Below are 16,606 nucleotides of genomic sequence, written 5' to 3'. Positions count from 1 at the left end.
TGAGGGGGGAGGAAATTATTTTGCAGGTTTTATTCACTAATAGAGAATGATTATAGTAAGCTGCCTGCAGGCTAGAGTATGACATTTTTCTTTGTCTTTATCCATGTTCTATAATCATGAAAGCAAGACACGTACAAAATACAGCCTGTTTCAACATAGATGTATTTTGTGCATTTGGATGATTTAAATACCACAACCACTTGGCAAATATGCATCAGTGTGGCTCTGGCACAAAAAAAAAGCTGTTAGACTTATTTGCATCTGAAACTTTGAGAAATGAACATAAAGTTCAAAAAAGACTTGGTCAATTGCTTACCAGGCTCTTGATTGTGGTTTTTGTGAAATTTTCCATCCATCTGGTTACATCAATTTTTATTCCAACAACTAACAAGAAATACATGAAAGACTTTTTTAGTAAAATGAAAAAGAAAAAAGGTAACTGTAGAATCCTAAGAAGAGAGAAAAATTGTAAGAGCATCTAAATTATTAAACTGGAAAAGGAAAAAATATGAGTTTTCCTTGGTTATCTGATCACCAACATCCTTCATAAGACTAAGAAATTTAAGTACTCTTTCTCAAACACAGCCAGATCTCTTGATTTCCACTAGTAATATTAAAAGTCTTAGATAAAAGAGTACTATAGAAACTGAAACTCCTTTGAAATCGCCATTAAAATTTAACGTTGAGCAATAACAAAGTAACTCCTGCATTTAGAGTTTTAGCATCATTTTAGCTTACCTGCAGGCTTCAGAAGTTTTCCATTAATTGTTATTTCCACTGCCTTGCTTACCATAATACCTGATTCATAGCTATTGGCACCGCTTTCTGACAGTATGTTTGGAGAAAGAAAGAAAGAATTAGACTGAGATATAAGTTTCTTCTTTTGTAATTGAAATTAAATATGGTTCAAATATCAAGAACAATTCAAAGAATTCTTATTTGAAAACCCTGACCCAACTGTACATTGTATTTCTCATTTGTAATTGCTCAGACCACTAACATCTAGGAGATTAAGAGAAATACTCTTTTTTAACTTCCTTCATGTTTGATACACGATCTTTGCACAGTCACTGTACCTTTCCTCTACAAACACAGCCATTATAATGTTTCATATATGAGAGGAGCTCTGTTAAAACTAGGATCAGAGCCAAAGATTTTATCCTGCTGTTGTCTGTGTTTTTCAATACAGAATATACTATCGCTTCTCACTAATGATAATTACTACTCTGACAGACTTCAGCCTGTTTTCAACACTGCCTAGTATGAAAAAGCAAGTTAAAAGTACATTAAGTACATTACCTGGAGCTCTTTGAGGAACAACAAAGGCTTCGGGGAATTTATTTAATAACCTTGTTAACATTTTATTGAGAAAAGATGTAATAAATACATGTGAAATAACAGTAATAAAAGATCCCATATGTTTAAAAGGGGGAGTATGTCATCTGTAGTAGCATCTGCTTTTAGATCAGCTTGGCAAGGTTAATGCTGCTTATCAGTAACAAGCACTTACTATTGTGCATATACAGGTTTTAAATATCACAGTATTTCAGATGAACTATTTTTGGTTAGTAATAGTGATTTGAAAAATGATTTTTTTTAAAAAAAAGCTTAGTTTAAGAAGTTCAGTGGACAATTGTAGACTCCAGATACCTGCTATATCTGAGAAAATACACAGATCTCAGCTGAAATACAGCTTTTAAAGTAGTGTTATTTTTCAGTTTTAAATAATTCTGCCAAAGCATCTTTGGAAATCATTTTTCCAGTCTAATAAATGAAAACAAATACACAGTGTATTCTCTCAGCTTTGTTAATTTTTTTGCATACAGGGCCATCAATGTAGATAACAAATTATTATGTCCCTTGTTCAGTGCTTTCCCAGCTATCTTTTCCTTAATAACAGGTGACAACCCAAGATTTTTTTCTTTTTTAAGTGTTACACTTGCAACCTTTGTCACTGAGCTCAACTGGCACAGGAAACTTCCAGAAATATTCTAATATTGCACTAGCTAGCTCTGGACTTTTAGAACAGTGATGACTTACTGTTGTAGTATGGAGCTGTGAAAATATAGTTGTCATTATCTAAACTTCGTTTATAGAAACTGACTTCATAAGTTTCTGCATTTTCCAACCAATCTTCTCCTGCCCTAATCACAAAAAAATAGAAATAAATAAAAAAAAAAGATGGTTAGCATCTCATTAATGCTGTGCTGCACAGGGCTTTGTTGTTATTTTCATCTGTTTTAATATTTCACAGTTGTAGATAATGTGAGATTCACTTATATAGTTATCAGACTTCATTAGCTTTAGCTGGTTAAGTGCCAGAAATAACTAGTAAAACATAAAGTTGAAGGAAAAAAAAAAAAAAAAAAAAAGAAATATTATTGGTACAACACGGACCTTCTCCCCTTATTTTTAGCTGTACTGAGATAAATATAACTGCAGCACTATTTACATCAAAATATAAACAAATATTGATAGCACATGCTATCTTAAGAAAACAGTATCCCAAAAGACTTTAAAATATTAATAACACCAGAACAAAAATAAACTGATTTTGATAGTAAAACCATTTTGGGGAAACACAGACTAACCTATGAAATCAGGTAATTTTGCCATTTACAGCATATCTGTACCTATACTCTTACTATTGCTTGTCAACGAAGGGAATATTTAGGTGATTATATGTACACTTTAGCATTCTCGTTTCCCCCTGTGGCAACAATATATTGTTCTCTCTTAAGTCCCTGAACTATTCAGTATAATTCTGTTAGATTGAAAAAAAAATAAAAATCATCTATTGCTCTCAATGCAGACTGCCAGCTTATCAAACAAATGAATGCTTAGGAATAATTAGGGATTAACATGGCTTCACTATCAGCACATGGGTACTTTTACTTCTTTACACTGATCTGGTTACAGATCAGTTTCAAGTAGCGATATAAGTAAAATCAAAGAAAAATCATCCAATTTATTGTATAGTTGTCAGAGCAGGTTTAAACATTTTCATTATCACCTTATAGTCTTTCATAATAATAGTTACCTTTTGGGGAACACTCTGGTAATTCCACCATCCGTAACAACAAACTGTGCAACAACTCCATCACTATAAACAAAAATAAGATTTAAAGTAAAAACTGAAGTTCTCTTAAGTTCAAGGGTACATAATCATGATTTAAATATCTGTCCTGTGCCAAGATTAACTGTGTATCTCCATATATGCATATGAATTACATTGTTAAGAGATCGTGACAAAGATTATATTTTTTTATTTTTCAGGCTTCTTGTTTGTTTTTCAGACTCCAAAATTCATTTAAACAACAACAACAAACAACAACAACAACAACAAAACAATCCACAGAAAGAATACTTACAGATACAGTTTACTCCAATAATTTTGGGCAAGTTCATTTGTAAATCCTGCATCCAGCAGAACTCTAATGACCATATCAGTATTACCTAGTAAAAGAGTCAAGACACTCATCTGAAAACATATGACATGGGGCTTAAGCTACTAGAATTAAATTCTGAGTTGCTAAGATGTATCACCATCAAAATTAGGTTCTTCCTATGGTCATTCTGACTAACTTCAAGTTATGTCAAATATTGCACGTTAAACAAACTGGTCTGAAGCTCTTGATTTTGCTTAAGTTTTCCTTTATTAATATCTAAAAACCAGTGTTTTACCAAAGGAATAAGAAAACTGCTTGTAGCACCAGCTCTCAGCTTTTCAAGGCCCCATTTACTTTGAGGCAGATTTAAATACAGATTTAATATTTAATCAATACTGAAAATATTATGGAGCTGAATTGTAACTGAATAATGGAAATGGAAAATCTGGCTTTTGGTCTTTCATTTCATACAGCGAAGCAGAGTTAGAATTTTTACTCAAACCCACACCTCTGAATTCTGCAAAATTCCAGGTACTCAGCTTTCGAGAGGAGACTGAACATTCCTGTTTAGTTATTTTGTTATATAGCTGACAAGAAAATAGGCATCTTGAGATGCTCTTTGGCTGATATGCTCAAGAGGAAAAACTATAAATTCAAAATATTTGGAGTGCAGTAAAACAAACTAGTAGTTGATTGCTTCATAACATAATTCTGAAGGGAAGCATGCAAAACGTGAGATGCATAATGCCCTGCAATCATTCTTAAATGAACCTGTAAAACTTTAAACTAATTTTGCAGTTTATCTTGGATAAAAAAGTCCAACACTAGATGCATTCTTATTTTTAAAAAAATCAGAGATTAAAAAAAAAAGCAACAACAATGTGTGATTTGGGCATGCAAGCCTTCAGATTGACTAATTCTCACTTATGAGTAAGTATTATTTATAAGAAAATCAATGAATTGAAAAGAGTACTTACATGATGGACTGCTTGGAGTATTTCTATCAATAAACTCATTGAAATTTAATAAAAATTCAGTGTTGTTTTCTGATTTCTTTACATCAGTACAATATTCTCTGAAAAACAATAAAACATCAGCCTTTTCAGATTTGTTTTGTATGTTTCTGAAGCAGATCAGCAATCTGAAAGTCCGAGGAGGACTGTGGCACTACTATGAAGTGGTTGGAACCACTGCTATAGCCCTGATCATAGTCAGTGTTTCAGGAAATCAGGGTTCAGGAACCTGCCTAAATCTGAATTATCATGTATTAGATAGGGCACAGATTCTCAGAAAAAAACAACACTCCAGCCTTGTACAGAGTCTGTAAACTAAACAAGGAAATGCCCGGTGAAATTATACTCTATTGGGTTAAACTGGAAAGTATGTGGACTGCTGTTGGAGACACTGTCACTTTATGTTCAGCTAACACTGGATTTATGGGCTGAGATCCTATCTTCTGTGAAATCTTAAAGACAATTTTAATAAGGTACACACCCCATACACATAAATGCTTTCTGTTTTGACATATGCAAACTAGATGAACATTTAAACTACTGTCATTTTCATAATGTTTAAAAGCAGTATATCAATGTGCAATTCACTGAATACAAGCAAGCACAATAAAAGTCACTGGGCATTTTCAAGGCAAATGTTTAATGCCATTCACCATCTAATAACTCTAATTAAGATGTAGAGAACGTTCAGCAGTCAAGCCAGGAGTTAATTTTTTAACAGAATTATCTATATTAAATTAACTTTATGACCAAAAGAAGGCTGAGTATCTTATTAAGCTATCTTATTAATATTTACTTATTTTATCATTAATCTTAAAGATTACAGGCATAATTTGGTGTACTGCACCAACATTCGCATTTAAAGAAAGCTCCATATTAAACAGTTTTTTCATGTAGATCAGTTTGACAACTCAAAACTTGCTGGAAACTGCTAATTGGCACAATTGATTATCAATAACTTCAGTCCTTTAGAAAAAACTAACAGTTATTCTCAGAACACGTTTGATGGTAGAAGACTGTGTCTTACATCTTTCTTACATATGAATCAATCAAGAAGAATCTAAATTTAAAAGGATTGACAATTATATAGGATAAAAAAAGAAATGGAATAATTTTTGAAACACCTTTGTGGTATTTATCATAATTAACTTCCAAAGGAACTTAATTTTTTTCAGTGTTGTTTCTCTTATTATGCTTCCCCAGTAAACACATAATTGCAAAGGCAACCAAGACTGTACAATTTCACAGGAATAAAAAGAAGGAACTAACAAACTGACTCAATCAGTTTTCAATGACTCAATCAAAATCTATGTGCAATGAATAAAAAATTAATTAATCCTTAAGTGATAGAGAGCTTTGAAGCTCTTCTTTTTGAACTGGAAAAAAAATAAAATAAAATCAAGGTAAGTATTATGGTAGCTATTCTATAAAAGAGAAGCTAGAGTACAAAGCAATAAAATCTTAAAAGATGCAGCCACGAGAAATGGACAGATATGTAAAAGACTTCCATTAAAAACATCAGTAAATGATGACATATCAGATTTTATAGCTCCCTTCATTTAACACAAAAATGAATGAACACCTGAAGATGCTGTCTACCAAGTAGAAAAGCCTGATCTTTAAAAAAATTAATTTATTTTTTCTCTTTTTATAAATCAAAGATTTCATTTGTCAAATTTCTACTTTTTTAATATACTTAACCTGATCATATTCCTATTTATTGCTGAAATAATACTTACTACTGGGAAATTAACCAACCTTGGTGCTATAAACGTATAGCCAGCCTCATCAAAATGATCAAGCTTCAGTGTTTCTGAATCTACAAAGATGAACAGTGAAATCAAGTAAGCAAATGACTTATCAATATCCTTCTCAAATGTTTGACTAGCTTTTGCATGCATTTGTGAAATAAAAATGTTCATTTTGCAACTTTCTTACTAATGTACTGCATACTTATCAGTATTTCACGGTTTAGGATGAAATTATTTGATTTTTATATACAACACACAATTGGCAACAATACTGTATCTAACAACCTAATTAGAGGTGACATTTCATTAGCATGAAATTTTGTATTACATTAGAATTACAGTATGATACAAAGAAATACTTGGAACAAAGATTGCTTATATGCTTATAGAGCTCTTAGCCATAATGTTTAAAAAACCTTGCCTGTGTAAACATTGCTTTCAGTGCTACCTGAAAATAATGGCTTCAGTTGGCACTACTGAATACCAGGTGAAAGGACCAAACAAACAAGGAGTAGAGATTACCAACATACTGAAATATGTATGAAAATAGAAAAACACTTAGCAACTTTTTTATTTTCTATTGTTGTGGTACCCAATGGGAAAAGTCCTGAGATGAAGAATACAGAGGAGAATGTCCGGTAGGAATAGAAATACAAGTGAAAAATTTCAACTGCAGTAAACAGAAGGAAATTGAGCAACAAGAATATACTTGCCCTTTTTGATTGCCACTATCCATCAGAAAGAGAAAGCAGGGAAACAGAAAAAAACAGGGTAAAGCAAAAGGGGTCACAAAACAATATTTTATTCAAACAATCCCTTGAATAAAAATATTGTGCATAAAAAGATCAAAGGTTCAAATTATGTACAATTTTAGTCTGGAAAAAAGACAAACATCTTTGAACAGTGGAGAATATGTCCTCATCAATCACTTCTCAAGTACCTTCTGTGCTAGCCACCATTGTGGCTATTTCAAGGGTCTGTTCTGCAGGTTATATTCATGTAAGTGTAAAATCAGATTATCTAATCCATTAAAAAAAAAACAAAAACAAAAACAAAATTCACTCACTAAAACTTTAATTTTAAACTACTTATGGTATGACAAAGTCATGAAAATAAATCTCTGATTATTAAAAACTTGCTTTAATCTTCATACCCAGGAAGTGAAGGTAGAGGACACTGATTTAGTGCTAGTCAAGTATTCTCTAAACTACCAGTTTATACCTGTCAGGGAGATTCACAGCTATTCAAGCCTTAACTGCAAATTTTTATGTGCCGAGTTTATTTTGTTTACTATCTAGATTACTATGCAAATCTACTAGTTAGATCTAGTTAGCTACATCTAATGAATGAAAAGCTTTTCAATACTCACAAGTATAATTCCCAATTACCTCCCCAGAATCTGTAAATGGCTTGAAATTAGTCTTATAAAAAAATATATGTTACAAACATGCACTAAAACTATCTTTAGAATGCAAAACAAAACCTAGCTGCAAGCCAAATGAAACAGTGCTTTTACATTTATCTATTTCTAAGGCGTCAGACGTAATTTGTTAAATATGATACTGCAACTACTGTAAATAAAATAAAATAAGCTTTACTACTATAGTCCATATTCTAGTATTTAGCTAATAGAATGAAAAAAATGGTGTCCAGACCCTTAAAAAGACAGCAACAGAGGATACACAAAGCAATGATTCTATAGGTACATAGCAAGGGGAAAGGGATTGTCAGTGAAACTGGGGTACCTGCACATATTCTATCTTTATAGAATATTTCTTGTACCTTGGATGTTACAATGAATTAGAATCATTGCTCCAGATTTTGGGTACGTTATGATAACATTAGTGAATTCAAAAGAAATTATGAATTTTAAACATGGTTGTTTTTTTTTTTTTAAGTGAATCTGAGACTTGGCAATACTTGACAAAATCCGGGAACCTTCATAATACTTACATCTGGCTTGAGTTATTGGTTCTTCTATTTTAGCTTTAATATAATAAAAGCTGTACGATGGTAACACCAATGCCAAACTGCAAGAGAAACAAGATAAGTAAAACAATTATGTTATTTGCAGCCATTTTCTAATTTCAGCTTCTAGGTGTTTTGAAACCTTTTAAGAAGTTTGGAAATTGGATCCTCATGTGACAAAATAGTTACATGGAGACATAACAGCCTCATACTTTGTAATAGGTACAGGTAGGTACAACAATGTCAAACAGTCAAAAGTCAAACATTTAGGCATAAATGCACTTTCTTCAGGGATAAGGGACAAATTTCAAAAAAAATTGCAAATAATAAAAATCACGATTTCTTCTATCTTTCTCTAACACATTTCACATTACAGTTTAGCACAAGTCAACATGGTGATTGACTGTAAAAACAGCATATAATACTGCACTTACTTGCATGCAGCATATGACAAACTGAAAAAATAAAACACCTACTGGCATATATTAGGAAAAATATCTAGTGGTATTTAAATTCACTTTACACTCAAGCCATACAATATTTTTCAGAATCATGAGGTCACTTCTAATAACTTTTGAACATCACACTGCAATAATTTAAGATTTGCAATGCAGAGGATTTCTTTTATTTTACATATATGTTTTTTGAAAACAAACACATAGAAATAAGATCCCTTCTTGCCACTAATTCTATACACATGTAGAAGTAAGAAGTGCTCAGTTTTAAAAAAGGTATGTAAGCGACAAGATGTGTAAATCATCATTAGAGAGGTATCATCTCCCAGACTGCATTCTTACTCTGTTTTTATGAATGCAGAACTGCCATGGTTTCTAATGCAGAAATTAACATTAAAAAAGAAGTTGTACAGTTGGCCATATATGAGATGACCTTTTATGATACAGTCTATTTAAATGGCACATGTAAGTGAGAATGCTGCATATTTGGTGATAGCCTTCTATGAATTCTCCTCTAGGGAAATCACTTGCAGTTTACTTGCCATTACCAGTTACTGCTAACAGAAATTGCTAATTAAAATCTATAATTTTATGTGTAATAGGCTTGCTGCAATGCGACTCCATGGATTTATTGCTGAACCTCAAGCCAGGGAGCTTGAATTAAGAATGCATGTAAATCAAATGTAATTCTTTACCAATTGCTAGATGGCATACTATGATAAAAAATCCTGTTTCCACTGAATGTAATGATAGAAGTAGTAGAACATAAAAAATAGGAGTAATGAAGAAAAGATAAAATGTTATATCTATGTTCACTTGTTAAAACTGGTTTGTTTGATTTTGCTTACCAATTCACGTTTGCATTCATATTGGCTGTACACTTGTATAGAACATAACAGAAAACCAGCTCAGATGAGAGCTGCTGTAATTCATCACAATAAAATATTATTTTTGTAAAAAAAGTTGACTCAGTATTTGTACCATCTAGTTAAACTTGTGTGATTAAGTGAGTCTGAAATGATATACACAACAATGTTGCATTCAAAGGGGGCAAGCTTTTACAAAACCCTTCATTTGCTTCTGCTGCCACTCATATGTGACTTTCAAATACACAGCAGTATCGGTGTTAATTAGTTAAAATTTGTCACAAGTAGATATAGATTTCAGAGAAAATCAGTAGCACAGTTCCTGCACCTAAGACCTGGCAGATAGGCTAGCAATGTCATAATATAAGCAACATTGATTGTAAGAGACTTGCACTGAACAATATGCTCCATTTTTTATTTGGATGAAAATATACTATCTTTCTTCTAATATGCATATTAAAAACAAGAACATGGAGGCAATGCAAAGAAATTATAAAATAAGAGGAGGAATCTAAGAGAAAGTGTACAATTAAGAATCAAAGTATGTAATGATACAGAAAGTAGGAGAAAATAAGATTCAACCATAAAATCTTTTTTTTCCTGCATGCTGAAATGCACTAGTTGTTAATCTCAACAGTTGGCAAGAAGACTGAGGTGCCGGTCCTTACAAAGAGTCACAATTCTGAGCTGCAGATGTTTAAAGGAATCCAGCAAATCCCACAGGTGAGATGACTTGCCCTGACTTAACTATTATAGAAAATGTAACATAATAGATACTAACTAAAATAAATGAAAAGGACATTTAACTACACAAAAATCAGAGAACAGAGATGAGTTACCTGTAATCAGTGCCATTCACAGCAGTCCATGTATATGTTCGATTTCCTTTGTCAATGTATCTCTGTAAAAAAATATTAATGAAGAAACAAATTATTAATTCCAAAGCTTCAAGAAACAGCTTTTGCATTGCAAAATTACATTCAGTGATAAAAGGTACCACAAGTATATGTCTATGCCCTTTCTTTCACTGTAATAAAACAGAAGTGTGAAAATGACCATGGTAATGAAAAAGAGGCGTCTTCTTTGACTTTTATGATTCAAAGCCATTTCATTACCTGGTTGCTTCTTTTCAGTACAGCATGATAGGGTAGATCACTTAGTAATTTGGGAAAAATAAAATAAATAAATAAATAAAAATATTGCAAGTATTAGTGGCTGATGTCCTGGTATATTTTATATGTAAGGTAAAAGGTTGGGTAAACAGACACCCTTATAATCCTATTTATTTTTAATAATATGACTATATTATAATTTCAGCTCAAGAATAGCTAAATACTTGAATACACCTCTAAATCATGCGTAGTGCCATGGTTTGTAGATGTACTTTGGCAATAGAAAAACAGTTCCCAAGGTGGGAAGGCAGGAAGAGAAGAACAGAGCTCTTATGAAATGCTTCTACTACCAGTTCTTTGAGCATGCTTAAAGGCAAATTAACTGAAAGCTCCCTCCAAAGACAACACTGCATATTAGATGTCCTCATATGCTTGCTCTTATTTACCCTTGCCTACTTTATTACTGAGCCATCTGATTCTATCTCACCCTAGCTGGTCATTGCCAAAGAACCTACACATTATTTCAGTTCTTCTGATCATTCAGTTTGCACTACTGCCTACCCCAGCAGCCCAAATGTGGCAACGCTTTTGTTTCTATGGCATCGTCTCTGTTAGTCGGAAAGTCCCTAAGGCCCTGGAAGACTCCAGCACACCCCACCCACACTTGCTATGAGTCCAGTTTCTATGTTGTATTTATGAGGTCATCTCCCAGGACACTGCTGGGGCCAGCTGCAACACAAAAGGGAAGCAATGCAAACTTAAACCAAAAAGCGAAAAAAAAGGACATCAATTTCAAGCCTCAAGACTGCAACTGTCAGTACAGAGCAGCAGACCACATCAGCCATTTTTTAAGAAAATATATGAACCTATCAAATACTAAGTGATGAGCAGCTCATGCATGGCCCACAGTCTGAAGCAGCTTTATTCTGGCTGTAGCAGCCTGGAGCTGGGAGAATGCAATAGTTTGAAGCAGTCACCATTGCTGGCCAGCTCTGGCTGCTCCCTTCTCTCTAAGGGGTCCAAGTAGAGGAAAAAATCTTGGTCCACGATGCAAGGTATGTAGAGGGTAATTACTTTCATTTGGTTCTTGAAATATTTGGGAACAAAAAGCTTGAGATATTCTATTCAAATACAGTTTGTGGTCTGGGCTGTGCATGACTGACACATTCTCAGGCACCATGTTGCTCCTGATGCTGTAGCTGATGCCAGCATTTGCCCATATGAATTTGCCCCTCCCTTGCTCTTCTGGTAAACTGCTGTAGGAGTGACTGCTCTGTTCTTTTCACAATGCACTACAAAGTCTTAGAAATGCAGGCATGACCTGAGATCTCTTTGCCATGAATGCAACTTCTTGTATAATTCCAATGATGTTAACGTAATTTTTTGACTGTTAATTTCTCACTTTTCTGACCACTCACACAGAACCCTTTTTTTACCCATAGACTTGGAAAGCTTCTCCTTAAGCAAGCCAACAGCAAAGATCTGTAAATGTCCGACATATCACTGTAAGGCACCCCATTCAGGAGCAGTTTATCCCCAACGCAGATTCCAGGTGGACTTCAGGCTCCTCTTCAACAGTGGGTCATGAAAAACAGACTCCCTTCAGTATAAGGGGACAAACCAGAGGCAAAGATGGGTTCATAAAACCAGAATCAGAGAACTGACATCAGATGGGGCTTATCTCCACTGTACCATGAAAGCCCTATTTATTCACTATGCTCCAATAGTGAAACTTTTCCACAAAGTGGCATTCCTCTATAGATTGTAAAGCCTTACTAAAGGGCAGGGATGGAGCCCTTCTTGTGTGAAAGCGCAGAGGAGAGGCCTAGCTGAAGGCATAGGGACTGTTAGTCCAGGGCTCTGCTTTAGAAGAGGGGAAGAGTTGAAAAGCAGCACAAAGCAGGTACACAGAAGTAATGTGGGCATGTTGATCATGGAACTCTAAGTATAAGGACTGAATATTATGGGCGTGCTTTGCAGCTGGGCAATTTAAGTACATCAAGTTTGAGTTAAGTCAGCTTGTCTAAAAACAGAAGTAGGAAAGCATCACTGCCATTTACACAGCTACTTGATCATCATAAGATGCTCAGATAAAACTATCTAAATTCACATTTGTCTGCCCCCATTGAAGTGGAGTTCTCAACTCAAGAAATGTCTATGAAGTTCTGCATTTTCTAAATAGGGTATCTGAAAGAAGATTATGCACAACACAGAGTCAAATTACCTAGACTCTGCAGTATAATACACAGAAGGGCTGTGTACTATGATATTTTCTTCATATTCTTGTGATAATTCATTATATCAGCTAACTTCTAGACGTTTTACACTTTGCAACAGCCTCAAGTTTCAGTTTTAGAACTGTAACTGTGGGGCATACTCAGGCCATATTTGCTCTTCTGGCAAACCGATCATTATTTTTTCTCATCAAAGTTCCAAAGAAGAAAGGTATACATGTAAGGATCCACATCATATTTCAGTATTTCCTATTGCTACGAAATATATCTGTCCTATTAGTGAAACTCAGAATGATCTGTGAGGAGTGAAGATTTTGGACATGAACTTAAAAAGAACTCAACAAGCACAAGATCAGAAATCAAAAGTACACAGGGCAGCTGTAATACGACTTTGCTTATCCCAAATAGGCCTCATTTGTGGCATATAAATGTTAATTTCTTTCTCACTACTTTATCTATTAAACTAAAATATAAACCATCGATCTACTTCTCAAACATCTCTGTAAACAAATTAACTACTTGATTTTGAGTTTTACGCACAGGAGTAGGTTGGGTCTACTTCTTGGTGAACAGAGTATAAGAGCTCATCAACAACTGCCTGATTGATGATGTATCAAAGAAATCAACAATTAAAACAATTCTCTTCATAAATACATTATTTCTTTAATACAGTGAAACAAAAATCTTGGGAAAAAAAATAATATTAGCTAACATAAAAAAGTAGACATCTTTTCACCATTTCACTGTATTTTGATGTTTTTGTTTGCTTCTGTAAATGCAGTTGTCTGTGTTTCTGTCTTACCTCATCTTGGGACTTGACCAGAGTTTCAAAAGTTTTTTCTCCACTTTCTCCATCTATCATCTTTTTTCGAATCTATTGGCAATAAAAAATAAATTAAAAAAGTAAAAACTAGGTGTTGCATATAAATGATTAATGTTTTCAGTGATTGCAAGTATTATTTAAATAGTAATGATAGTGAATTCCAAAAATGAGAGGAATATTACATATTGTCTTTGCTTAAGAAAAATACTGGGATCAATTTGCAGTAATATTTCATTGTAATTTAATTACTCTATAAGATCATAATCTTGAGAAATTTTAAACTGATTCTCTTCTGGCAAAATAGATTCCCATTCAAAATCTATTACATATATTTCTTCTCAGGTATTATACAATAAAATACAAGCAGCAGCAGGTACTATGAAACCAGTGAATCTCACCTCAACTTTAATATCATTTTCCAGTTCAGCATCTAGAAAATCCAGTGTTACTGGCTCCTGGGATTTAGGATTCTGAAGCAGAAGACATTAAATAATCAAATAATAAAGACTGAATATTGTAATATTACAGAGAGGTCCCTAGGAATCATACTAATCCCTTCATTTTGAAGTAAGCTACTTAACTGGGTTTACTTACCATTAACTTTTATCTCTTATAGCATGAAGAATTATGTCTTTATCATTTATTTTATTTCACTGAATAGAGAGGCTAAGTGAGCAAGAGAAAATCAGATTATCCCTAACAACTAGTGGCTATCCACTGTCTGTCAAGCAGGGGGTTCCTGTTGGGAAGTTGCTTCCTCTACTGCTGGTGTGCCACAGTAAAGTGAGAAAAGAAGTGTCTGGGGAAGCCTAGAGATGAACATTCCATTATGCATCCTGACTCTGTGAAGGGAAAGCTTTCTACTTGACCAGTAACATGGGACAACTGTACTACGCAATTTTGACAAAAGCAAGAGTGCAGACTTGCTGTTTTGAGGTGGGAATACACTGTTTCAAGACTCAAAGGGGCAGCCATTGTAACAAAAGATTTACAATAACAAAATATGAATAACTTTTATTGTGAGCATTAGAGAATTTCCCTGAGTACCTGGAAGCTTCGAATGCATTTCTCTTGACTGCACTCTCCATTTAAGAGATGGAAATCTACAGCAGAGAAATTCTGTGACCTGGCACCTTTAAGACCCATGGAGGCTGTGATGCTCACCACTCACTGTGATGTTGACCAGCACAGAGAAGTTAGTGATATGCATCTGCCATATTGTTCTGGTGCTGGATCCAGTCCTGCTGAAGCAGGCTTTGCTCTCTTCCCAGTTGCAGTTTCCATTTAAATGAACAAAGCTGTCTTCCACATAAACTCCGAAATTTGACTATTATTTTTATTTATTTATTTATTTATTTATTTTTCTTAAAGGAATTTTAGCTAAGTCCTTTAGATTTTGTACTGCAGCCAAATATGATTAACTAATCTTAGATATGGTATAAAAATCCTCAATTATCATCACTCAGTTAATACATCCACTTAATGAAGGATCTTAAGAAGTAGCTTAGAATTTTTTTAAATTATTATTTATTATTTATTATTTTATCATTTATTATTGTTTAACCATTTAAATCTGATAGCTTAAAGGAGGAAAAGAAACAGTTTTATTGTATTCCTTCTGATTGATAATAATTTTTGTAATAAGATGTTTTGTATATGGAAAGACCTCAAGACTTTTTTTTTTTTCCCCACATTGGCACAGTTCTATATGTAATGAGTACTGGTTCTCTTTTAAATAATTGGAACATAGAACATATCACTATAACATAGAACATGTCTTTGGCTGATACAAATATTTCAAGACATCTGTACCTTTTTAGGGGATTTCGGAGATCCAGCTATAATAAGTTAAGGGACATGATGAAGTCCCTTCTTTCAAAATGATGTTTACTTTCCTTTTATGCTAGCACATGACAGAACTAAGCAATATACTCTGGCAAAGATGCATGACAAATGTTCATGTGACTTCTATGAAAGCTTGTTTCATCACAATTTATATATGCATTCCCAGTTCATATTGGAAGAAAGTTGTTCTGAATAGCTGATAAGAGAGGCCTTTATATAATAACCTGGTGGTTAAAACTAGTTTTTATTTTCAAGACTGCAATACAGAATAGTTTTAGAAACTTGCTCCTTCATGTTATTAAGGTACAAATGTACATATTTCTGAGTATATGGAATTATTCACTTTCTTAGAAAGTAAGACTTGCTGTCTGCTAATGGAAAAGTAAAGATATTTATTCATTTACAGGAAAGATTTCAAACAAAGATTCCAGCTATTTTTTGCCTACTGATAACTTCAAAGTAATTTTAATGTTCTTATTTATATAAGATAGACAAAACTAGTAACTTTAATACAGAAAAAAAAAAGCTCTATGCTAATTCAATACATTCAATGTAGCTTTTTTTCTAATGCACTTTGTTGTTCTTTTCCCCCAACATTCCGCACGCTCAAAATAAATAGCAAAAGAGCTAAAATGTAAAAATAAATAAAAAATGCATTTTCTTACATGCAATGGATAATGAATAGCATGGCCAAACCCAAACAGCATGCATGAAGGCATTGCCATGGCAGAAGTGGCATTTATGAAGTTCACATTCCATTTCAGCACACAAAGGAACAGAGAAGAAAAGAAATGGTAAAAAAAGAAAAAAAAAAAAGCCATCACATCAAATCAAGGTCAATATTCATTTCAAATGATAACCTGGGCTAACCACAGTTAAGGAGTCCCAAAGACAAATTGTAAACTAACAGTCTGACAAAACTCAGGTAGACATTCACAAGTTTTCTTTGTTCGTTTAAAGACATGTTATTCACCACGTATCTTTTATAAGGTGCTTATCAGTGATATTTAATAGATGAGTAAACGAAGCATATATAGAGATACAATATGAGATGTGCTAGAGGCACAAAAAAATCTCTTAGAGATTACAGTAGAAAATTCCTAGACCAGTATATTATCGGGAAGACGTTGTTTCCCCGCTATGCCTTTCC

The 16,606-nt window shown here is 33.5% G+C and overlaps 1 protein-coding gene across 1 annotated transcript; it reads right to left on the bottom strand.

The window, feature by feature from the left end:
• On the bottom strand, positions 1 to 16,600 carry LOC100541541 (voltage-dependent calcium channel subunit alpha-2/delta-1-like). Its single transcript, XM_010727525.2, has 12 exons — positions 16,122 to 16,600; positions 14,010 to 14,081; positions 13,591 to 13,662; positions 10,282 to 10,343; positions 8,107 to 8,183; positions 6,161 to 6,221; positions 4,367 to 4,464; positions 3,372 to 3,456; positions 3,041 to 3,103; positions 2,041 to 2,144; positions 739 to 825; positions 1 to 384 (listed from the first exon to the last, which is right to left on the bottom strand). Exons 1-12 carry the CDS (start codon positions 16,275 to 16,277, stop codon positions 305 to 307), a joined length of 1,017 nt encoding a protein of 338 aa, XP_010725827.1. The 5' UTR covers positions 16,278 to 16,600; the 3' UTR covers positions 1 to 304.
• Between the last annotated feature and the right edge of the window lie 6 nt (positions 16,601 to 16,606).

Source organism: Meleagris gallopavo, chromosome 1, assembly GCF_000146605.3.
Source record: "Meleagris gallopavo isolate NT-WF06-2002-E0010 breed Aviagen turkey brand Nicholas breeding stock chromosome 1, Turkey_5.1, whole genome shotgun sequence".
In the NCBI taxonomy this organism is placed as follows: domain Eukaryota; kingdom Metazoa; phylum Chordata; class Aves; order Galliformes; family Phasianidae; genus Meleagris; species Meleagris gallopavo.
This window is presented reverse-complemented; position numbering and strand designations above follow the sequence as displayed.